The following is a 24,775-nucleotide window of genomic DNA, read 5'->3' as shown; positions in this document are numbered from 1 at the left end:
CAGAACAAAAGGCCTGCCATCCAAAGATTTTGGTCTCTTCAACTCTCCTGGGCAGAGCACAAAGCAGCTTTTCATCCTGTACGCACTGATAAAAGTGTAACGCACCTTCTGCCTGACTAGTCCCAAAACTGAGTACGTCTTTTGTAATAGTCTTCTGATTTTTTTTATCAATATATCATATCAAAAAGTGCTTGCTGAATCAAGGTCCAGAATATTTCTGGGATAACATTAACTAAAATTTGGAGATTTCTAGAGATCTGTATCATTCAGGCAAACAATCAGGGTTTTCTTCAAGTGCAAAGATTGGTTTCATTGCAGAAAATGCTTATATAGTACCGGTGCATAAATATTGCTGTGAGTTCACAGGTAAGACAGTACCAGCAGTCCGTCTTCATGAAGCAAGCCTGCGCATAGCCTAGTGAAATGGTTGTCAAAAGGTAGAGAGAAACAGGCCATGGTTAGTTCTGAGTACACGCTGCTTGGAAAAATAAAAAGTTTGTATATGTGTTAACTAAAAACTACCAAGTTCAACCTGCCCTCAGTGAAAGTACAGAGAAAGTAACTGTTCTGAGGCAGCTGCCCTCTGACTTGTATCTGCATCAGACAATTCAGTCAGGAAGCTGCAGGTCTGAAGGTTACTAGCTCTCACCTTCAAAATGTGGCTATAAAGGTGCAGGACAGAAACCTCTCAGAACACTCTTTGACCTTGGATCGGTAATTTTGTGTCTGGCTTCTTTTCTTATTTAATGACAATAATATAATTATCTAAGCAATCCTGTGAATAGAAATCAGAATTCAAGTCTTTTTGGCCTGCCATTCCCAAATGCTTCTGTTACAGAATCATGGTGTCTTTCTAGCTCTTTAATCCTTCATTCCTTTCTGCACTGTGACTTACAGAGGAGTGGAAAGTGCTTCTTCCCATATTAGTGATAAAGAATAATATTTGGGTCTCTTGCAATATTCATACCAACCAAAAAAGGAGGGGGTCAATCAAGAGTACCAAGTATCACAATCTACTGACCAAGCCCTGATGAAGTTTGAGAGGCTTTTGCTTAGGGTCTCAGTTTCTCCTTTCAGCAATCTGCCTTCCAAGCTGACCTTACCATTTCCTACAGGACTTCATGCTATGGGAGAAACTACAGCAGGGTAATGCTGAGAACCTCTACCCAGCCACAACCTCCTCTTACCTACTTGCCTCCAGGGACCTCTACATCCCACATGCACAGCAACCTTGCTGCAGCATTTTGCCAGAGCATGACAGAGAGAAGGATCACAGCATGCCTCCAGCCCCTTTCCATTCCTGCGGCTGGAGCAGAGAGGCCAAGCACAGGGCACTACCCCATTTTAGATCGGGAATGCAGTTCTGACTAGTACCACAGTGGCATAATAGGAGGGACACATAGTAATCATGCGTTTACTTACATGGAGTGTTGTGATGCTTGCAGGGTATTGATGCATCACTAGTTTCATCCATCTCAGGCATTTAGCCCAATCTCCTATCTTCTGAATAAGTGGCCTGTGTGCTGCACTGTTATTTTAGCAGTAAGTGCTACTTAATTTTCTGTAGGTATTCCGTAAATAAAAAATGCCATGGTATTGCTTTAATGGACTTGTGTTCTTGCATGTTAGTTATGTTAGTACACTGCTTTGCTGCAGCTTCAGATTGTGCAAGAAGGTGTCTGCTGTGTTAAAGGGAGGGATGAAGAGGGGAGGTTGACCATAATTTTGGGCTCAAGCCTTACCAAGTCTTCTTTTAGGCACCTAACTTGTGTTTAGATCTATTTATAAGCCTGTGTAAGGCAAAAGTAGTCCTAAAGCGACAGAGATCAGGAGATGCTTGTGCACATATAATCCACTACATCTCAAGAAAAACTTGACTTCCTCCACTAAGCACTGACCTTCAGGTACCCAGGGAAGGTATTTATTTATGGAGAAGGGACCTGTTGAGGGCTCAGTTCATCTGCCATGCTCTCACAGCATGGCTCAATGCTACAGGCAAAGGAATAAAGCCAGCAGTATTCTATCAGTAATAGACACATTCAGTTCTAAAGTGCATACCTCTTCCTGAACATCAAGTTCATCATCAGGCCGGCTTGTTTCTGTGAATTCTATGGGTTCTTTAGACTCCTGCATGAGTGAAATCTTGGCAGAAAGAAAGTAAGAAACATGATGAGTTATGCGTTGCCTGTATCATTGAAATTGATTTATTATTCTGAAGTACCTTAAGATAGTTTCCACAATTTACAAGAGTCTGTTGTTTACTGTTCCTTGACAAAGCTGTTGATTCAGTTCAGCTGAGAGGAACTTACCTGTTGAAAAGCTTTTGTTCCTGCCTGTCCTCATATGACTAGTTATGGCTTTGTAAAAATAATAAAAGCAGAATCTATCTCTAAACTGCTGTATAGCTTTGTCAAAATGTTAATCTCCATTATAAAACAGTAGTATGCAAAAATGATAAAAAAATAAGGGTCCCCTCCTAGTTATTTATCAGTAATATTGATTTTAATTACTATGTATTCATAATACTGTGATAGTGATTGCTAGGGAAGGAATTGCAGTGAAAAGACAGGAGAACATTATAAGGCCATTTTCCTAACGTGGGCCCACATCTTTAAATGCTACAGAGTGTTCTGGTTATCACAAAAATCACAGAATACAATTAGGAAACGCACAGAGAAGGGCAGTAGGAATGAACAGTAGCGTGGAACAGCTTCCATACACACTCACACCAAGTAGAATGGGACTCTTCAGCTTTCTTCAGAGGTATGTGAAATTATTAATAGTGTTGGGAAAGGAAGCAGGGAATGATTATTCATTGCAGCTAACAATCCAGAAATCCAACAGTCTTAAAACAAATGGGAAATATTTGTCATTAACACATTTAAAATTACAGAACCCATCTCCACAGGATAGTGTCAAGCTAAAATGTGTAAAGGGGTTCCAAAAGGAGTATGACAGATACTTCGAAGAAAACTCCATCTGTGACAATTATATATAATGATCCAAATGCAACCTCCAGCTGAGGAAGTTCTTAAGCTGCCAGTTGTCAGAAACTAGAAAATGTGTCCTAGGATGCACTGTTCTCCATATGTCCTGTTTCTCGTATTCTTTTCACTAACAAGATCCTGGGGTCAACAGACTCTTCCTTTGATCTACCAAAATATTCATGTACTACAGAAGCTGTCCAATTTACTAGACTCTCACTTTTTTTATACTACAGCTGTATGTCTCGTTTTCAAACGTGCCATGCTGTAATGGAAATTGCAAGAATGAATGCTAGATGATAGAAGGAGGGGAAACATACTGGTGGATATCCTTACCTTCTCAAATATGGGATCCTGGTTGTCACTGTATGTCATTTGATTCCTTATGTAGAGCACAGCATCATGGACAGTCAAGAAGAATATGTCTTTTCTGACAATATCATCAAAGAAGGCACTCCGTTCCAGTTGAGATATAAGGTTGTCTGAACAGTCATAACAGGTTAATACAATTTGAATTAATTTAAGAAATAAATGTCAAAATACATGGTTGCAACTATCAGAAATCAAATGTACAGCCAAATCAATCAATCAATCGACTTACACTTTCCATGTTTCCTTTAAACCCCACCATTCTTTGTGTCCTACCACAGCCCACCATGTTTATCAGTGTGACAGTTCACATTTTTATGAGAACAAATGCTTCCACAGACACATGTAGAGATCCCATCTCATCCCGTCTCATCTTCATTTTATTCTTTGCATGAGTGGTAGTAGAAATATTTGGATGTTTACCTTGATATGAAGCAAAGTATACTCTCACATCAATCCTCTCAAACTCTCTAATTATCTAAAAAAACAAAAGTTTGCAACAAGGACATAAATAAATAAAGTCTGTAAGGAGAAAATACATATATATATATATATGTCTATATATGTAATGTATAGGCACACACACACTTCATTTGTTTCTGAGTGTCTTTGTTCCAAATTGTATGTTTTGTTTATTCATCATCAATAAGGAACTGCTATACTTAAAGATCCAGTAGTTAAGTACCTGCTTGCTGAAGTGGCCTATCTTCGACTGTGTAAGTGGAACTATCGATTTTACACATACGTACATTGCTGCCTTTTAAGGTTCTCATTCTGTTCTCGTAATACGAATAATCATGTCTCTTCAAGTGAGAACCATGTGGGCCTGAGAAAGCTTTATTTCCCCCCACGTATGTGTGATATGATACAATCTTTCATTGGCACATGCAAATTTTCTTACACAGATTTTGCCCTTGTGCAGTGCACCAGATGGACCTGTTCTTGGATGAAAAAGCTGCATATGGAAAGAGTCATGTCTGTGGACCCCGTATCCCTTTTTGTCTCAGAAGCCAGACTGAACTGAAACTAGGCAGAAGGCTGAAGCAAGGCACATAGCATTCTTGTATTTCAGTATAAAAGGTGGGAAACTGGATTCTATCCCTGGCTCCCTCGTGGCAGGCAAGTCTCTTAGAATAGTATTTTCAGAGGTGATTGCTAATTCCATCCCCTTCTCTTTATTGATAAACTAGAGTCTTGGTAATCTAAGATCTAGTTTATATATAGGCTAAGCAGTCCCAACTGCAGAATGAAGCCAGTGAAAGCAGCAATCTGAACATACGAAGTATCACAAAAGACTAAAGACTGAACAATCTGGTCCCACACACTTGCAACAGGGCACCAAAAAATAATGGCAACAGTTGGCCTTAATCTCTTCACCTCATTTCCCTCTCCCTAAACTAGGAATATTATCTCCTTATTATGTAGTGTGACGTTTGAAGACGAATTAATGAATGTTGATGAAGCACTCTGATATTAGCCACAGAAAACCCTATAAAGAAATGAATCATTCTTCCTTCCTTCATAATTTAAATAATATGGAATGAATAAATAAATCTTGTGGCTAAAGACTGAAAAGTGATGGTAAGACGAAATTTTTACTACCTCTGTGTTGAGTGAGCATCATCCTGTGCCCAGATTAAAGCAGGAAGCATGTGGAAAGAAAATACATAACTAAAATATTTCATAACATATGTATACAAGGGGAACACATTTTGCAGTTCTAATTTTAGAGTACTTCACTATGCAACCTTCATATTGTTCTTTCAATGCATTTTTTAAAATTTTTTCCCACCTAAAATATACATACGCCAATATTCTACCTCTTGCTGTATAAGTTTTGAAGGTATTTTTCAACAACAATTTTTCTTTTAAAAACTCAGAAATTAACTTCAGCTAACAGCTCTTGATTTACATACTACTGACTGGTTTCATTTTCATGGAACACAAAAAAAAAATGCGCTTACCGTTTTTATTGATCTCACAGCTACAATATCCAAGAAGGTTACTGCTCCAAAATCAAGAATGAGACTGTGGATGGGCACCTTGGGGATGTTTACTTTGACTGGGAGTTCTGAATTCCAGTCCACCTGGATCTCTACTTCTTTGGTGGGAACTTGAAGATCTTCGTTGTCTTCAGGTTCCTCATCAGTCTCAAAAGCTTCATTATTAATACCAGGCTCACTGATGATACCATTCTAATATGCAGATAATACATGGAATTTATCATTTAATCATGGAGAAAGTTTTGGAGTTACAGGAAATACTTTTCTGTGATACCTTCTGTTTCAGGAATAAACAAGACGGATACTTGTGACCAGTACCCCCTGCTCCCAACACCTGGTAATGTGGTTAGCATAACTAATGCCATTTTATAAGGCAAGCAGCCATTCTCTGTGACTGAGCAGGTCATGTATTCGCTCCCTTTCCTGTCATTCTCAGGCCTTGAAGGTCCTGTGAACCAAGTAGACAAACCAAACAGATTTCTTCTTCATCTCCCTACCAGCCTCAAGATTCCTGGGCGCCAGGCTGATTACTCCATTCCTTGCTGGCTTTAAAGGTCTCAAGCACCTGGCCAACCAGGTGTTGTTGATGACCCTGTCAGAGAACAGTGTAACAGCGCACAGAGCACTGTCTATAAAATTAAGCAGTTACAAGTGCTAAGTGGGGAATTTGGATTGGAACTGCTGCTGAATGATGAGACCTGTGACCCTCCAGTGGCCAGGGACACCTCCACCATTGTCGGCTTCCTGCGAGGACTGGCTGAGTGACTTTTCTTTTATATAATTTTTGAGTCTAGATTATGATTCTTATATTAATACATCAAACCATGTGTTAAGATCCAACCCGATCTGCAGATCCAGGTCATTAGAAACCATAAGTTAAGTTAGGGTCTAGGTGATTAGAAACTGTTAGTTAAGTTGTATTAGAAATTCTGTATTACGCTACTTATAAATTGTACTACATTGATTCTGTTTGTAGAAATCCTGTGCCATTCTAATCATAAATTCTGTGCTATACTAATCATAAAATCCTTTAAGAAAAATAAAGCTTTAATTGTAACTACAATTTAGTGACATCATCATTCTGCCAAGGATCCCTAAAAGAACCTGTCTGTCCCCTTACTGTTGGGTGACAATCCTGCATCCAAGAATTTAAAGAAAAACAAGATAGAGCACATAATTACCTCCTCCTCTGTGCAGTGTATTTCCTTTCCTCTTTTTTCCTTTGTTAAAAAAGCATCTTCGTGCAAAAAGGCCACTATCCAGAAAAATAAATACCTCAGAGCTACTCCTTCCCTCAACAGCTTTATTTCTAGGAGATATTTAAGACCAGTATTTTCATCTTTGAGTTAGATTTACTATATATGATAACATGGTAAAATGACTAGCTCAGAAGCTGGAATGTCACATCTGAGCATTTAACTGCATCATAAACTGTAATATATACAGGAAATACTGCATCCTGCACTGAGAGCAATGACAACAGAAAACCATTTCTAACTTCCAGCTCTGGAGATTTAACAGGTTGCCTATACCTGTCCACTCCTGTAAGCATTTATTTATTGAAATGTACATTCCATACCCAGAAGAACATATGCTGCTTTCTTTAAAGAGGATGGGAAGGCTATGTCTACCAGCCAACTGATACAGCTCACTTGTGCATAGGAAGCTGGATAATAGGAGCATGTACACATGAAAAGAACCAGTACTTTTACTGCACAGAGACAATCTGAGGTGGTGAGGGGTAGAGGTAAGATCAGGGAATCTCTTGCTTTCACTCTTGTTAACACTATGACAGTCACAGCTGCCTGAATCTGTGGGGTCTTTGGCAATAGGTGTACTGGTCTGCTAAGTCTCCTGCAGGTCCCAGACTTCCTACCATAGTAATAAGTCACACTTTTCCATCCTTATTTTAAAGATGAATACAGAGGCACTCATAATTAAGGCTTAAGTAATAAGCTGTAACAGTAATCCTTTGAGAAAAAATAGAAAGAAAAACATTTGTTTTACCTTAGTAGCTTTTAATTTCCCCTTCTTGATTAGCTTTTGTATCTTCCTCAGTGCCTTGAGTCTCTTATTATACACCTTGACTGCATCAAATCCCACCTACAGAAAAAGGATCAAGACATCAAAATTACTTAATTTTACCTAGATATAATTCTGAGGAAATCTCAAAGACAGTTAAGAAGCATCCAAAACCATCACATATCACTTACTGTGGATTTGAGGCTACTTTTCAGTCCATCAATGTTAGCATAAAAAATTGGACTTGAAAACTTGAGAATCTTCACACCTTCTGGTTCTATAACCTGTTGCCAAAAAATATAAGGTCAAGCAGCAACAACCACATTTTGGCTAATAAGAAGCAGTTTAAGTGTTTCAGAGTTCAACTACGTATCTAATTCACAAAAAATGGTGTATCTTTGCTGATAACAGAAGTGATTCAGTTTTAGAAGCTTACAGCCCCAGCATGCAATATGGACCAACCATCTGAAGCAAGATGAAGAATTTAATGCTGAAACGTGTTATCTTGAAGCACTCCACTTCCAAATTCAAGTCATCTACAATCTGCAAGGTACAACTTTGTCTTACACTGGCCTGTAGACTGAAGGGAAACAACTCAGCAATGACTTACATTTTTGTAGTCCTTGACCTTCTTGTAGATGTCTGTGCCAGGAATGTTTCCAAAGCCACCCCACGAAGGACTAACAGAAACAAAAAAAAAAGACAGGGAAGGTAAACATCATACTTAGGCATTCACAGAATTGAAGGGATTACTGCATACAAACTGTCATAGACTCTAATAGTCTGCTCTCTTCTGCCAAACTAATAGCCTCATTGGAAGTGCTGTATCTTTGTTCTGTGTTGCTGTGCAAGGGTCTTTTTCCGATTTGTAGTAAATGGGCCTTTTTAAAGACAAGGTACTTTGGTCTCAGCCTACTTGCTGCACCATTTTTATGTAGAACTGAATGAATAACTTGTTCCATTTGTTTCCCAAACCAGAAAAATGTTTTAAAAGCAGATTAGTTTGGTTTGAATAAAAAACCAATTTTTTTACTCTGAAAAAGAATTGATCACTTTTTTCATTTCAAATCAACTGAAACAATACATTGACATTCTTTTCAGATTACTTAAAACTTTTTGCCCAACTCTTCTAATTTTGATTTCAGTTAATAACAAAACCAAAATATTTTGCAGTCTCCAGATATATTTTTAACACTTGAAGCAAATTGGTTTGAAGTTTGTAAAATCTCACTTCCCTTTTATACAAATCTGAGTTGAATTTGGGAATGTTTTTTGAGGATCTTCAAATTCCATTTTTTGTAATCTACTGTTCTGTAACAACTTTTGCAAGGCTTTACTTTTATGCATTTGCTGACAGTGCAACTATCCCTTGGTATTGCTAGTAACCATACTCTCTGGACTCCAGGCTAAAGGAAAGGAGTTATGTTGTATTTTCAGAGAAAATATCAATCAAAAGTAACAAGATGGCCAAAGAAGATTCTGCAAAGCCACCTTTTCTCACCATTCCACTACCAAATGTTCTTTGAGCAGCAACAAATCAGCCACAAGCACAAAATTTTGCCTTATTCTCATGCTCTCTCTTCCTCTTCTTTCACAGGCATACACTCAGTCTTGTATAAGCAATAAGTGAAAAGGTTGTTGGCATGTGCAACATACTGTAGTAGTATTACATGCTAAGAGCTACTATAATGATCAATTAATTACAGAAGTCATTCATACATCTTTTTATATTTGATCTGGAATGTATATATCCCTTTCAACAACTCAGCTATGTGGGTGCATAAATAACGTATGTCTAAGTACCACCAGAGTACCCAACATGGTATAGAATAAATACTGATAAAATAATGCAGCTTCTCTTTTATCAGTGTGATTAAATGATAGCACAAAAACAGTGTTTTGTTCTAAAGAATAGATTTTTTCCATTTCAAAATTTTTGTAAACCCAGGCAGGTTTTCTGCCATAAATCATCTTGCTTTTCAGCGTATTGTCTTCCTTTTTCATGGTATAACACTAACAATTATTTCTGATCCTGTATTACTTACAACTGAACTCTCAGCACAACTGTCAGCAATCCAAACAAAAGGCCAGCAAGTAATCCCAAATCAAGTCCCAGAATGATGGATGCTACACATGTAAAAACCCAGATCATCTGGAGAGGAAATATCAAATGTAAAGTCTCTTAATTATAACATACAATTCTTGGTCATGCTAAAGAATCACTAGACCAGACAATATGAGTAGCAGAAGAATTTAACTTTGGAGATGATCATAGCACACTGGCAATTAGCTGACCTCCCTAGAAAAGTCTTCCTTTTCTTCCAAGATGCTTCTATCCATCACTATCTTATTAGGCATAGTTAGCTTTTTAGGAAATAAGGTTTTTTAACATAACAACATTTTTCAAGGATCCAGTTACTTCGGTGAAATTAAAGGGGATGCAGTTAACCATTACATTTTCTTCTTTCTGATGGTGGCAGTCTTTGTTAATCTTTCTTTAGAAATTGGAAATCATTTATTTTCCCAAGATGTAAGATACTGTAAGATGCCCCATCTGCAGATATATACAGAGGGAAGGAGGCTGGTCAGTGATATCTAAGAATCGGAACTATTCCAAAGAGAGGTATTTCATATTAACAGGTTGATGGCACTCTCTAAAGTATCCACTGAATATTCAGGCAGAACAGTTGAAGTGGGCTCCTCAGTTCCTCTCTACATCACTGCCCAGGCAGAACACCCGGTGGACCCAATCATACAAAAGGCTGAGTGGCTGCACTTCTCACTGAAGTCAGTGGGATCTTTTACCTATAAGGAGGACTAGTAAATTGACTAAATTGACTAAAAAATTTCAAATCTACCTAAGGCAGGTACTGCCCAATGACACATGCTGTAAAATCTATGCATAGTAAGGACTGCATGGAGAAAATACTTTCCATGTAATCTTTTCCTGCCCTAACAGCCACACTGAAGGTCTAGTCCACAGAAAACACAGTGGGAGATGTGAGCAGTACCCTGAGATACGGTTATAGTAGTTCATAAGAAAAGCCTGTTCATATATCCCTTAGCATGCCAAATGAATCCACATTCTAGCTTGGATTAGTCCTGCTACAACAAGAAAACGTATTTTCTGAGGAATACCTGAGATTATCCTGGTAAATGGGGTGCTCATGTGGTAACAACATAAATGTATGTACATTAATTAAGAAAAGGTCAGCTTTTCTGACCCATTTAAACTGTGCAAAAGATAAAAGCAGAATGGTGAGGGTGGTAACAGGCCATCTTTATTCTGATTTTCAAGCCATCTCAACACAAGATTGCTGTAAACTATGGTAATTGCTATGAAGGAGTCATCACTGCACAGGAATACCCTGATTGGCACCCTTACTGTGGGGTATAGGGAATAAAGAAAATAAGCAGAATACTATGTAAAACTCTAAAACGAGGAATTTTTAACTGACATCATGGCACTTGCATTTTGAAGATGCATATAAAAGTTTTCTGATGTTAATGCTACAAAATTCTGTTGATGTGGTAGTCAAGAGAAACTTGGATGGCATTAAAAGGCAAAAAGAAAACCAGATAAAACCATTCAGGAGGAAAGAAAAAAATAGGTTTCTTACAGCATCCACTTTATTCTGTCTCCACAGACGGGGAACATCAAACACTTGCATGAACATCCCTTTCAAGTTAGCTATGACTACAGCTGCCAACACAGACTGTGAAGAAAAATGATGCAAAAGTGTTATTCAGAAGCAAAGATGCATATTAAGATAGTGCTTAACATTATACACTATAAACCAGAGCCTCATCTGGTATCAGTCACCATAACAGGGCTATTTATCCTGCCCATCGAAGTTGAGCATTTCAGTCTGATTGGTGCTGGTGGCTGTACTGCAGAGAACAAGTACCATACCTTTTGTAAGGGCTCTAGCAATTTCCCCAGGGCAACAATGGAAATCAAAACAATCCCAGCTGAGATTATACCGGCAACCTGCGAAGAACAGAGTGTTTATAGGAAATGAATTTAAGACCCTATCTTACGTTTCTAGGATTACAAAGAAAAATGTACAAGTAGTTGCACATTACGTTTCTTTAGGAACAAGGAGACCTGCCAAAATGCCATTGTGTTTAGACGTATGTGGGCAATCATTATACACTTCAGCTAACACAGAGGGAATTCCATTAAGCACGTAGCATAAACAACTGCATGCAAGGTAGTAGCTCTTGGAGGGGTTACGTTGCATAGATAGATGAAAGGAGTAGAGTCTGTGTCAGCTGGAAGAGGGGCTGCTGGATAACCTGTAGTTCTCCACTGCTAAAAAATGCAAAGCTGTAGTACTGTAAAACAGAGTAGCTTACTCAACATGAGAAAGATGGCACATGGGCAGGTGATGAATGGCAAATGGCAGGGCTGCTCAGGCCAGCACATGGGAGCTTGAATATCTCGTAAGCAGCTGCGAGAGGATTTCCCCCCTCATCCTGAAGTCCTACTCTGACAAACTCAGTCCCTTAATTGGGAATTAAATTCTGGGGAATTAGGCTTGAAGGATTTCTGACCCCTAATGTAACTCATGCTATGTAAAACTTGATTGCCCTCTTCTGGCAGAGCTACAAAAATTATTCACTACCAGAGCACAAGCTACTAGCTAAGATACCTGTGGCTTTCCACATGTCAGCAACACAATCATTTTAGGACTATTTTCATCTCATTGTGAAAGCTGTGCCCTATACAAGATTAAATTCACCCATGCACAGTACTAGTAAGAAGAGGTCATTACCTGTGTCTTTCCACCAGTGCTTTCTTGGACTGCGGTCCGTGAAAGAGCAGTAGTTGCAACAAAACAAGAAAAGGCACCTGAAAAAATGTTGCTGAACCCAAAGGCAATAAATTCCTGAAAGATAATTGGATGATGCTGTAAATACAGATGCCTGAAGACAATTTTGCAATGGAGGTTGACAATAGCTTCTACAATAATTTATAAAGTAGGTAGCACAGTAATATTGAGAAGATTACAGATTAGTAATAGCTGTTAAATCTTTACACAAATGTCTCTTGTGCCAGTGTAACTACCCGTGTTTGGAAACCAATACAATGAAATAGGTATACTCTCCCTGACATGAACATACTCATCTTAGTATAAAGACATTTAAAGTTTATTTCCATCAATGTTATCAAACCTAACATTTCTAACAATGACACTGTATAATTGCATCAAGAAATGGGACTAGTATAAATTTAACTCCCAAGTATCATCAACTAAACAAATAATTTTAATCAGTACAACAGCCTGAGTTTAGACAAGCCTGTAATTAATGCAAAGCATTGTATTATTAGTAGAACTAATCAGGAACTTTACAATAAAACACAGTTTCACTGAAAACTTCTAGTTTGTTGAGCCAGAAGTTTTTCACTCTAAACATCCCAATGAACTCACGCTGAGTCCCAGGCAGCGTTCTCATAGATTTGCCCCAGGGTCACAGATGCTGGCACCTACTGACGCTGGTTGTTCTGCTCAAGTGACAAGGACCCTGGGAGCTTTATGTCCTGGGATTCGGGCCATTCCTCTGCTGGGAAATGAAGCGTTTGGGAGCTGCCTGCAACCCCATATAATTGACAGAAACATTGTTTTCACCCAGCCGACAGAGTCACAAGAGCCTTTCACTCACTGCAAATTTTTAAAAATACACTTTAAGATTTGATTTTGACTCTCTCCCTTCTTTTCTCCAAAATGAAATTTCCTGCAAGCCTTTCATTAAGCTCCAACTACAAGAGCAGGATTTTGAAGTCATGTTCTTTAACAGAACAGACCTAGATGATTCATGCCTATTCCTGTGTAACAGCTGTGCTCTGCAAGAAAATGATGGAATTATAGTTCCTAGTGTTCTTAGGTCTTAATAATCTATGAATCTATGAAGACAAAATAAACACTGGCAGATAGCAGTATTGACCCATCCTTCAAAATTATTTTACTACCTGCTTTTATGATGTTATTTTAACTTCTCCAGTTCAATTAAACTGTTTGTCCATCATTCATGGCTGCATTTAACCTTTGCAATGTGTAAAATTCATAGCATAGTATTGAAAGGAAAGCACTTTGCCTTGATAGGCAGTAATTCTACTACTACAGTATTTAATAAGTATCTTTCAAGCACATTAGTGCTGGCAGAACAGCATATGCAACAAAAGAACAGCATAAACAGCACTTCCAGAACATGTATTATTCATTCAGATTTATTAAACTGAAAAGTCAACACATTTTAGGCAAATTTAAATCATGAACCTTGTGTATTGTAAAGTGACCAGCATGTTCAGAAGTGTAATTTTGTTACATACTGCAAAACAATGTTTCCAAAATCAAACTTTATGTAATCCATTAGTACTAAAATAAAGGACTCATTAAACAAAGTACACAGCTTATCTATTTATTGCAGTGAGTGCATTTTCTCGTATGTTCAAAGGATAAAATTCAAAATTAGCATAGATGCAGGACAAGGAAGCTTTCTGACGTTTTTCTCCCATGCCCATGGGCAAGCCACATAACCCCTGGTGAAGACACTGAACAACTGCAGGAATCCTCTACAAGCTTGTGAATGCATAGCTCGTAACATACTAGCTACGTGCCTTTAGAAATCAATGGTTAAAACAATTCAGCCATTATAGTGCAGACAGTTATTCAAGTATGTTCATACGCTGGCAGGCATTTACTTTTGTGAAGCTTGCAGGACTTAGCTATACAGTTACAAGTATATTTCTATTGATGTAACTGGTGAATGCTGAGAAGTACAATAATTTATTCTGTAGGAATAAAATCATGCTTTAACTGAAAAGTTCAACTGACACAAATCCTACATGTAGATTAAGCCTAAATAAAGTTGTCTGGAGCAACTTCTTAGCTTGACATTGCCTTCTCCTGCCCCGGTGACACACCTCAATATATGCCTTACAAGTGGAAATGGAAAGCAGATTGCTAAAGCTGACCATGTCAACTTGACATCACCAGAAAATTCCCCTATATGGTGCTTAGCTTTAATTACCTTTTCAGAGCTACTGCAGTCACTAAAGCAATACAGAAGGAATTAATTAGTATGAAAAGCCCATACTGAAGATAGAGCACATCTGGCTCATCTCTGTGTGGTAAATTTTTCAGGTAGTATATGGCCATTTCAGCTTTTTTTTTTCCCAATAGTTGAAAGAATTTCTCCTGTCAGACTTCAGCTTTAGTCTGAAAAACGTGTGTGAATGATGTTTCTTTGATTTGGCTACATAAGTCAACATGAAAGAGAGCTTACATTCACTACGCTTATAAACTATTTTGGTTATACATACCTGGTTTCCATCAATAGCATAGTCATACTTGGTTGCATATACTTTCCCCACAGATACGGCAATAGCATAAGCAACAATAGCAATGGAAAAGGAGGCTGCTATCATCTGGGAAAACAGGCTGACATCTGGAGGTTCAGGAGGCAAAAATCTAGCATTTAGAAAATATATTAGTGTTATCAACTTTTGTCAAATTCTGTTCTTCCTAGAATTGTCAAGGGGTTTGAGGCGGAGGCATACAGGTTGCTTATAATATGAAGTGTAATGTTTCAAGTTAATAAAAAGGTGGAAACAGCCCATTGACATACAGAACACGCTTATCTAGCTCACCAAAGCCCAAATCCTGATGCTATTAGTCAGCAACAAAGCTCCCATTGTTCTCAGTATGACTGAGATTTGGCCTTATGATAGCGAAGTGAAAAAGTACATTTTTTGAAGCATTGAATAAAGGATGTATTGAATAGTATGATGAATTATATAAATATGTTAATGACACTTCATACTATTGTTAACATACTTCTTCAGAAGATCTCAAAAACATTTTATCCCCTACTGTGTTTCCACAAATTTTAATTAATCAAGCCCTAAATACCAAATGGAATGTGAAGGTTACTACTGTGAAGTGCTCTGAATCTTTCAAGTGAAAGTCTTTACCAGTGTAATCCTCAACATCCTTGCTCCTGTGACTATGGAAGTGACAAGATTGATTGGGGTAACAGTGGTGGCATGAATATGACCCACAGTGGGATAACTCAGGTCTACAGAAATTAAATCTGTGCAGAATTCCATTATTAAAAATAGTTTAATTTTTTTTTTTTTACATTTTCCATAGTCATATATTCACTTAATGAGCATCAAGCAATTAATTCTCAGGTGAACTTCATGAATCAGGCAGATGTTCCTAAGCCCATTTTACAGATCAAGGAAAGCTAGGCAACATATTTAAGTGGCATAACTGACAGACCTGGAAGTAAAACTCATGAAATCTCCAGCTCTGAGTTCTAAACTCAGGTTACAGCTCTCAATATCTCTTTTATGTCTTTTCTCTTACCACTGTCATTTTTAGCCAACTAAAATAATACCTATTTCCCAGAAAACAAAGGCACTCACCCTCTTGGAATGCTCTTAACAATGCCTGCATTGTATTTTTTTTCCAAGTTGGCAGCATATGAAATGCCAGTGGCTACTATTGTCTGTAATAAAATAAAACAACAGTTTTAATACTTAAAAAGGGTTCTTGCCTTCCTGTAGCTAGCTCCATCTATTTTATCTGTTATCAGTTTTTGTTATGCTCCTTTGCTTACCACAATAACTTCTATTGGTATAGGTATAGGTATCTTGTGTTTGAACCGATCATTTATTTCTTTAACTACCATGCAGGCAAAAATGGTGAGGAGTCCAGCGATAAGATCTGCAATGTTGGCGGTACCAATTTTTTCAAATGTTTCAATAAGAGTCTGAAAAATAAAAATGACAACATAAAACATGCCCATGTCCACTTGAAGGATGTGAAAATACTTATGAGAAGATCCAGATGCACAGGGTTTTGGAGGAGGCCAAATTATTTCTTTATGCAGGCCTGGAGGAGCCTGAGGATAACATACTGTCAAGGTGCTATAGAATCAATGAACGGATTTAATGGTGAATTTAACTGAAAAAGTGTAACGGCAAGAATTGTCCACACAGGGGGCTTCTGCTTCCCGATTTTTAGGAAATTAATACTAAGTAAGAAGAGCTAAACCCCTACCTGTGTTTTACCTCTACCTGTTCTTGGAGCAAGGAAGGGAAGATCTATAGCTTCTTTGCTTTGTCAGAATAGCAAGGGAGGTCCTCATTTTTCTATTCAAAAGACAGCTAGCAGACCCATGGGCAAAACTCTGGTTCACTATGTGCCCAGTACATATGGTCTGTGGATTACGTTTCCTATTTCCACTGTTGATATACAGAGAATGAGTATGAATGTGTGGGTCCTGCCAGGCTGTGGAGAATCCTACACTTGAGAAAAGCAGTTACTAAACCTCACCTTACGGTACATTAACCCTCCCAGCAGAGTTCAGTCCCAGGCTGGAGGACTCTCACAACTGGGCTTCAATAGGCAGCTCCCTTCTCTACCCTTGCTATGACCTTGCTTGGTCCTGTTGTTTGTTGCAAACAAGTGTACAGAGAAAACATAAAGGGCTGATTACAGCAAAGCTACAAATACCCCACTGTCTTCCTCCTAAGCATCAGGGTAATTCCCACTTGCTCCCTGTCTCCAACAAAATTTAATTATTCCATGTATAGTGAAGCAGCTTTAGCCGAACGATCTGGTAGAAAAGGGGTTAGAAGCAGACTTCTTGCATGCTGATTAGCTCCCCAAATACTGAGCTGTCAGTTTAAAGGCAAGGGGAGGGTTGCAGCAGCAATACCACTACTACCATTCTGAAGACTGTGGTTTTGAAATAAAATGTCTAAGTGAGTGCTTAATCAGCTATGTTTTCTAAGCTAAAGAAGAAGCTTTCCTGAAACACCGAATCAGATGCCTTTCTTCAGGTGACTGAAGCCATTTCTTGCCCGTTGTACTGCTTACCATGGATCCCATTCCTACTGACAATCTCTCACACTGCCCCACTTCACAGAGGAACAGTAACTTCCTAACTTTGGGTTGTGGATTGTGCTAATGTTGGATGCTTAGTGTTGCAGTTTGTTAAACACCACTTCTGAAGCAAGTCCAAAACTTGCTGAAGCTGACACAGCAAGTCACTGGTTGAGCAGATCGGAAATCACAATTTCTTTGCTCTACACACATCTGCAAACACATTGACTTGGCTCACCTTTAAGAACACAGAAGCTTTGAGCTTTAACCTAAAAAGTCAGCATTCCACTCAAGCTTGCAAGAGCTGGAAGAACCATGTAATTGCTTTTCAGAAATACTTTCTACTAAATGTACCACCCTTCAATAAACATAAAAAATAGATATAGAAAAACCTGCTGGATTAACCAGTCCATCACCCTGCCAGGTCTGCTCTAAGGTCTATTAGATAAGTACTTAGTCTCATCTAATTTTCATTGTTCTAAGGGAAAGAGTTTTCATTAATTCTGAAAAGGTCCATAACATAATACATTTTTTTTCCCAAATAGTCAACCAGATTTTTTTTCTGTATTTTAACTTGCTGTTTGTAGTTATATTCATCCTATTATTGCTAATCTAGATGTGTAATCTACTTTTGCTAGTTTGGTTGCCTGAACTGGCATGTAAAATCTGTAAATACATTTCTTTGTCTAGAACAGCCTCTTTTAGAAATCTGTTATTCTAATGTGAAGTGCTATGGAAGATATAAATACTATGAACCTGAATAGTTTCATGCTGAAGTCAGTGACAAAACTCTCAATAATTTTTCTGGGGAAGGAGACTTATCCGTAATATGAAACCTCTAGGAATTCAGTATTTCTGTAATCCAGCCAAGACATTTCTCCATTTGATAATTTTCTTTTAAGATCAACAAATGGACATGTGACAGGAACATTTAGCCTCAACTTAGCTAAGCAGTAGGTACCTGGTCACAGGGTGGGAATCCACATCCTTCTTTAGCTATTCACAAGTATGTCTACAGTGTGGGATGGAGAATGATGCCCTTTACCAGAATGACCTGCTGGTTTAAAAGTAAAGAGGCTTGGGACTGGTCAGCTTTGGGAGATGACCCAACAGTGTTAAGAAATTATGAAACATCCTTCACAATAAGCCAGAAAGCAAGGAGTGGGACAGAAATTAGTCTCTAGAAGTGACAACCTAGAGAAGAAGAACTGTTTTTGCGGGATAATTACATTTAAACGTTATGCGGAAAAACTGCTCTGCCTGAAAAAGACTTCAAGATGGCAATTAGACTTTCTGTCTGGGGAACTCCGAAAGCAGCTACTTAAAAGCCCCACAGTTACAAATGAACAGCTGCAGGTCTTCATGAGAGTGAGAGTGACAACTAAATGAATGCCCTATACTTACCCCCCATATAGATGAACTATTCCTGTATGAAATGGAAAGCAGAAGATAAACAATTGTATAAAAATTCTGGCATAAAACCAAAACAGATTAGAAGGGCATACTTACATATATTATGGAAAGGACACCATTATAGTTTTTAGTTGAAACATTTAGGACTATTTTCAATTGTGACACAAGCACTTGAAAAGCAGCTGCAGTTGTGAATCCCCCAACTAGTGGATCTGCAAGGTACCTCACAATGAAACCAATCTGAAGGACTCCAAATATTACCTGGAAAAATCATGAAGAACAACAGCTTGCTAAACGACAAAAAGGTATGCTTTTATTTGGTGATTTCTTATGCTTAGTTCTTTTCTCTTTGTCAACACAGAGTCTTAGGACCATCTCGCCACATTGCAGCCTAGTGTAGCTTAATATCATGCCATCCAAGGAAATAAAGGAGACCTGAAGAAATGTGTGAAAGGATGCTCCAGGATGTGCACCATTAGCACTTAGTTTCATGCAGGTCTCTTGGTCTGCAATCACAGAGCTATTCTTCTGTTGTCTGTGTTCCCAGTCATGCTGCCACAGACTCTGCGCAGGATAAGAAGAGTAATCCCCCAAATGCTCTACATAATTTGAGATGACTTTAATTCATTTTTGTGGTTTACTACAGGAAAATGTCTTACTGCCCTAGTAGGTATTTCCATACCTTATGTTTTCCCATTAAAATTAAAGCAGTTTCAACCTTGTGTCTTCAAGCCAACTATTTTACCTGTAAAATTCCAACCAGAAATGTGAGGGTACTAGCAATCAGCACTCTCTGTGCATCTCTGGATTCAATGTCTATCAGTGTCCCAGTACCATTAGTCCCTGTAGCATTACTGCCATCTATGAGAAAATTATCATCAGGGGCCATGCTCAATACAACAGATCCCACCATCAAACTGACTACAGGGAATGGACCTGTAATGACAAACAGAACACACTGAAGTTTAATATACATTGAAAAGAAGCATTTATCAGACTAGACAAGCAAACTCGAAGTCAGAAAATCCATTTAATATTTTAACTGGGGTACATTAGTAGTATTAGGGGGCCAGGAGCCACAGGCACTGCAAACATGACACAAGGATACAATCTTTTCCTTAAATAACTTACATTGTACATACAGATGCAATTTCATGCTTTGCTTAAGCCAATTTAGGGCTGTACCAAGGCCAAAAGGGGCAACATGTTCCAACCATCTCCCTTGTATCAGCACTACAAACAGACAAATCAGATCACTGATCCAGCTGAAAGCAACATTTATTCAATTATTTTTTGGGGGTCATGGTTAGTTTTCAGCTGATCCAGATTGCCATGTAGCTACGTGGTCAGGAATTCCAACACCACGGTGGTGGCAGGAACATGCAGCAAGGGGTAGGACCACATCTTTTGGCAGTAGTGTGGTATTACATCGGCTAAAGATGACTGAAACTATTACTTTGGGCAAGATACAGAGAGAGTAAGTGACCATCGTGTCAGCAACATACAATCTAAAAGTAATCATATTTGTTGCAGTTATTTATTAAAATTATGCAGAAAAGGAAATGTCACAAGATGTCTTAAAGAAGGATAAGTTAATTTTACAGATACCTTAGAGGACACTTCATGAATAAGAGTATTGGAAAAAGCATAAAAAGGAGTGTTTGATAATCTAGAAAGTGGGAATGTCAGCATAAGTAGAGGTGACAACTCAGACCTGGATAGCAAACGTGAGCTGATAGGTAGGGTAGGAAGAGGCTAACAAAGTGGAGAGAACATACAGAAGTATTTGATGCAGCAGAGAAGAAAGCTGATGAAAACACGTAATATCATGCCAAAGCTTTGGGAGGGGAAAACAATCTATTCTTAGTAGATATGAACAAGAAAAGACTGTATTTTGTTAGAATAAAGAAAAAGAAACTTCAGTGATGAAGCTGTAACATGAATTTTAAATGTGAGAACTGACAGGAAATAAACCCCATATTTTAAAGGAAGTATTCAGAAAGAATCAACAAGGTTTGCCCATAGCCTTGATGTGAGGACCTAGAGCAAGGCTGGAGTGGACACACAGGTTCTGGGTCTCCGCATCAGGCAAGAAGATGATATTGTCCACAGTGATCAAAAAAGGATGCAGCAAGAAAGGCTTGCAGAGAAGACTAAGAGCTCTAGTTTAGCCATCTTGAGCTTTAGCTGATAGACAAAATGTCTGTTCATACTGCCTACTGAAGCCTTGATGTTGTAATTTCTTGCACAGAGTGTAGCCAAAGACAGGATTTAAACTTCAGCATAAATGCAAGCAAAAAGCATGCAGGGGCACGACTGAAGTTAGCTAGTATGCACAATTGCCTGTACAGCCTTAAATCCCCCAAACCCACCAATATTAATGTTCAGCACAGCCAATTTGGTTCAGAAAGTAGTTATCTTATATGAAATATCAATGTTCACAGTAAGGATTAACATTTCGTAATAGATAAATCACTGTAACTTGAAAACATGCAGTTACCAACTGAGATGTGCCTTGATGTTCCCAGGAAAAAGTATGTCAGGATGGGGAAAAAGGCAGAATATAGACCATATCCAACAGGAACTGCAACCAGCAAAGCATATGCCAAACCTGAAATGATAGATCATCAAAACGTCAGATTTAGAATCTCTCAACAAACTACTATCTTGCCTAGAATAGACTTTCAGAAAGATTTACTCCTTTTGTCCAGATACAAATTAGAATGTGTTTTGTCTGCAAATCAGTTGGTGGCACGTATATGAGTATCAATGACTGTAAATGATTGTATATCCCACACCGGTCAGTTGCATGAGTAAGTACTGAAAGGTGTTCCTGTGTTTGTATAGGTAGCACAAAACATAGTCTCAGATGTGACATTTAAGTGGGGGAACACATTTGCAAGAGTGAATCGCCTGCTCCTTGAGAGAAAAGAGGGATATGTGAAATGTTCTAGTTACAGACAGAAATTTCAAGCACAGACTCTGAATTATTGCACTACAAATATGCTTCAGTATGTCCAGCCCTTCTGAAAATCAGGCCACTTTTTTTCAGTATCAGCTTATAAACTTAAATACCAAAAGTAAATCAAACAAATTTGAGAGTTTTGATCCTTATCATCGTCTTCCTTTGTATACCTGTGTAAGCTGTCAAATCTGACAAACAATGAAAAAAAGAAGTTGCCTTCAGTATCATATCCCGGTTAGCTCCTACTGCAGAATGTAGTATTCTGCTTCAAAGATACCGCAAAAATCTATCAGAGTTCCAAACAATTGAAGTCCTGGTCATACTACTGTGACTGGTAGTAGAACTGCAAGCAACACACACAGTTGCTGGGACTTGGGGACTTCAGGGACCTCAAGATCCCAGAAGCCTCTTTTTTGGCAAACATTTTGGCCAATTTTCCCTGAATCGCATGATCTAGAATTTCAGAATTATTATATCTTCTTTAAATTACAGCTAGATTTAGATTTGCACTAATTTGGTTTTTTTAATGTATTTTTTTAATACATAGTTGTGAGACCAAACAGTATATTTCAGAAATCAGTTTTAGAAATGAAATCTAATTGTGAGAAAATCAGGCCCCGCTGTAAAAAAAAATAAAAATGAGGGGGTTACAGTAAGAGCATAATAGCTGTTACAAGTCATATAAAAAGCCCATCTAGCCCAATGCATTTTAAAAAGGCGGGGGGTCCTGTAACTGTGGCACTACCTTCAGCAGAGATCTTTCAGCTCTGACACAGACCCTCTGCAGACTGTGAACAAATCACTTCCTTATTCCTCAGGTCACCCTCTGCCTGGAGCAGAAGTTTGTAATGCTTTTTTTCTGCCAGTCTATGCCTTCCTAGCATGCTCCAAGGGAACAGACAGTAAGGAATACTGGTGGCTAATTGGGAATGCGTAAACTGCTTGCTTTGTTCCCAATGTGAATCTTTGACCCCTTGTGCAAACACTTAATTCCCATTGAGGGAAAATGAGGGATTGATGCAACTAGCTTAACTTTCCCCAGTCCTGAAAAATTGTGAAAATAGTGTAAGAACACTATTGAGATGAAAGAAATGAATGTGCTGGGTTGCGTCAGGGTTATAGCTAGTCTTGACTTTGAAAATGGACTTTATCAGCTGCCTCGGGCAGAATGGTTCTGCCCTTTAAGTCTTCCTTACCTAGCTTATTTTAATTAATTTCTGCTTATTTCTACCACTTTTCTATTTGTTCGTCTACTGAATGCTTTCCTAATAAATGGAATAAGGAAATAAGGAAAACTTAATATTGTAAGCCATGTACTGTAAATATCCATCAAGCTTATAATTTATTTGAATGTGAATATGCCACCACCTCCTTGAGGGTTGTTTTCTGCAGATACCTGAACAACCTTATGGGCCAAATTTTAAAGGAGAGTGGATATCAAGGTTGCATAATTTTGGGGCAATAACTAGACTTTTGTAGGCAGCTGCAGGAGACCTGTAGGCTCAGATAACCGAGAAATAAGACCACGTGACCTATCTGTTTTATCACAATGTAATTAACATTTTAAATATCAAAATGAATACTCTTTGAGTAAAAGGCTTGGAAAAAAGTTAAATACATCTTGATAACACATCAAAGGAAATTTAAATCTTCTAGCCAAGCAGAGAAAAAAGGAATAAATTAAAACCATCAATTGTTTATTGCAAAATAATACCTAATATCTAGTATTAAATAACAAGTCTCAGATTTGTAATTCCATCTGCATAACACCCCTGTGTTCAGCCGGCTCCCTTATAGAAACGGCCTGGAGAAGGGAGGGCCGACGCGCCTGGCTTTACCTTGCAAGGTGGCGACAAGGCCGGTGCTGACCCCGGAGATGATATCGCTGATCAGCCACTCTTTCACCCGGTAGTTGGGCAGCCACTCCAGTATTGGCAGAAAGGACTTGGCAATCTGAAAGGCCCTTTTTCTTGAACATCTGTGAGAAAACAAGTGATGAACATTCCCCACGGGGCTGCAACTGGAAAGCTCCCCACAACCCCGAGCTGACAGAAAGCTGGGGCGATGGGCATTTTAAGAGGCGGATTGCGTGGTCATGTCTTCCAGACAGGGATGGGGCGTGTATTGGTGTCAAGAGTGCTGTCTCCCGAAGGAGGCACCTTACGGGCAGCTGCGTCCACACGCTTCGATGCGAAGGGAAGCGAAGATCGACCTGTCGACAGGTTGGCGTTGTTTGGACCACTTTATCCCTCGGCGGGTGGAGTTGATCGGCGCCGGGACAGCGCGTCTCCCGGCACCCGCCGCCTCCCCTCACCGCTCCCCGCGGGCGCGGCGCGCCCCGCTCCCGGCGCCTGACGGAGCCCCCCCGGGCGCCGCCACCCACCTGCAGGCCGCCTGCGCCCGCTCGCGGAGCGTGGGCGGCAGCGGCAGCCGCCGCTCGTTCTCCTCCTGGAAGCCCGCCTCGCTGTAGATGGGCCGCGCCACCACGTAGTGGCTGAGCTCCGCCAGCGGCTCCTCCGCCCGCTCGCCCGCTGCCATGGCCCCGCCTGAGGCGGAGGGCAGAGAGCGGCGCCCGCGCCGGCACCCCCTGGCGGCCCGCCGCCCGCGCCGCCGGCTCCCCTCGCCGCCCGCCGCCCCTCAGCCCGGGGCGCGGCTCGGCCTCGCGGCGCAGAGCTGTCCGCGTCCTGAAGCGGCGGCTCAGGCGCGGACCCCGCCGCCGTCCCGGCCGCCGACGGCTCTACCTGCGCCCGCGCCCGCTCTGCGGCGTGGGGCAGGGCGAGCCGGCCCCGCCGCAGCGGCATTTATACGGCCGGCCGCGGCCGGGCGCTTTATTTACGGGGAAACAGAGAGACCCGGCTCCGGGCTGGCCCGGGCGACGCCTCCGTCCGCCCTCCCCCTCCGGCCCCGGTGGCCCCCTCGCAAGCCCTGCCCCGGGCCGGCGCTCCCGGCAGCGACCCTCCCAGCCCCGCGGCGGCCGCCGGCCCGCCCCCCCGCCCCGGCACCTCCCGTCCCCTCGGGGCGGGGGGCTGCATTTCAAAGCCGGCCGGCCGGCAGCCGTGCCGCCCGGGGACAGTGCGGGATGAGGGGCGTTGTCGGCGGGAATTACTCTCCGGCGCGTGG

At 40.1% G+C, this 24,775-nt stretch overlaps 1 protein-coding gene across 1 annotated transcript; it reads right to left on the bottom strand.

Annotated features, from left to right (window-relative positions):
- Positions 1–391: 391 nt before the first annotated feature.
- Positions 392–24,193, bottom strand: SLC26A4 (solute carrier family 26 member 4). The gene is made up of 20 exons (XM_059816568.1): positions 24,039–24,193; positions 23,494–23,633; positions 21,191–21,301; positions 19,436–19,626; positions 18,787–18,951; positions 16,007–16,159; positions 15,813–15,895; positions 14,706–14,853; positions 12,157–12,270; positions 11,292–11,369; positions 10,999–11,094; positions 9,424–9,530; positions 7,989–8,058; positions 7,570–7,662; positions 7,364–7,459; positions 5,318–5,548; positions 3,777–3,831; positions 3,321–3,466; positions 2,059–2,142; positions 392–415 (listed from the first exon to the last, which is right to left on the bottom strand). The coding sequence occupies exons 1-20, from the start codon at positions 24,191–24,193 to the stop codon at positions 392–394; spliced, it is 2,340 nt and encodes a 779-aa protein (XP_059672551.1).
- Between the last annotated feature and the right edge of the window lie 582 nt (positions 24,194–24,775).

The sequence above is a fragment of the Gavia stellata genome, chromosome 4 (genome assembly GCF_030936135.1).
Source record: "Gavia stellata isolate bGavSte3 chromosome 4, bGavSte3.hap2, whole genome shotgun sequence".
In the NCBI taxonomy this organism is placed as follows: Eukaryota; Metazoa; Chordata; class Aves; order Gaviiformes; family Gaviidae; genus Gavia; species Gavia stellata.
This window is presented reverse-complemented; position numbering and strand designations above follow the sequence as displayed.

Excerpts from the sequence above, each read along its gene's own strand:
- SLC26A4 (XM_059816568.1), bottom strand. The coding sequence starts at position 24,193 with ATGGCAGCGGGCGAGCGGGCGGAGGAGCCGCTGGCGGAGCTCAGCCAC. Across the intron at positions 11,370-12,156 it reads GCACTGGTGGAAAGACACAG|GTTGCCGGTATAATCTCAGC; the intron begins GTAATGACCTCT and ends TGTTCTTCGCAG. Across the intron at positions 5,549-7,363 it reads GGAAATTAAAAGCTACTAAG|AATGGTATCATCAGTGAGCC; the intron begins GTAAAACAAATG and ends TCTGCATATTAG.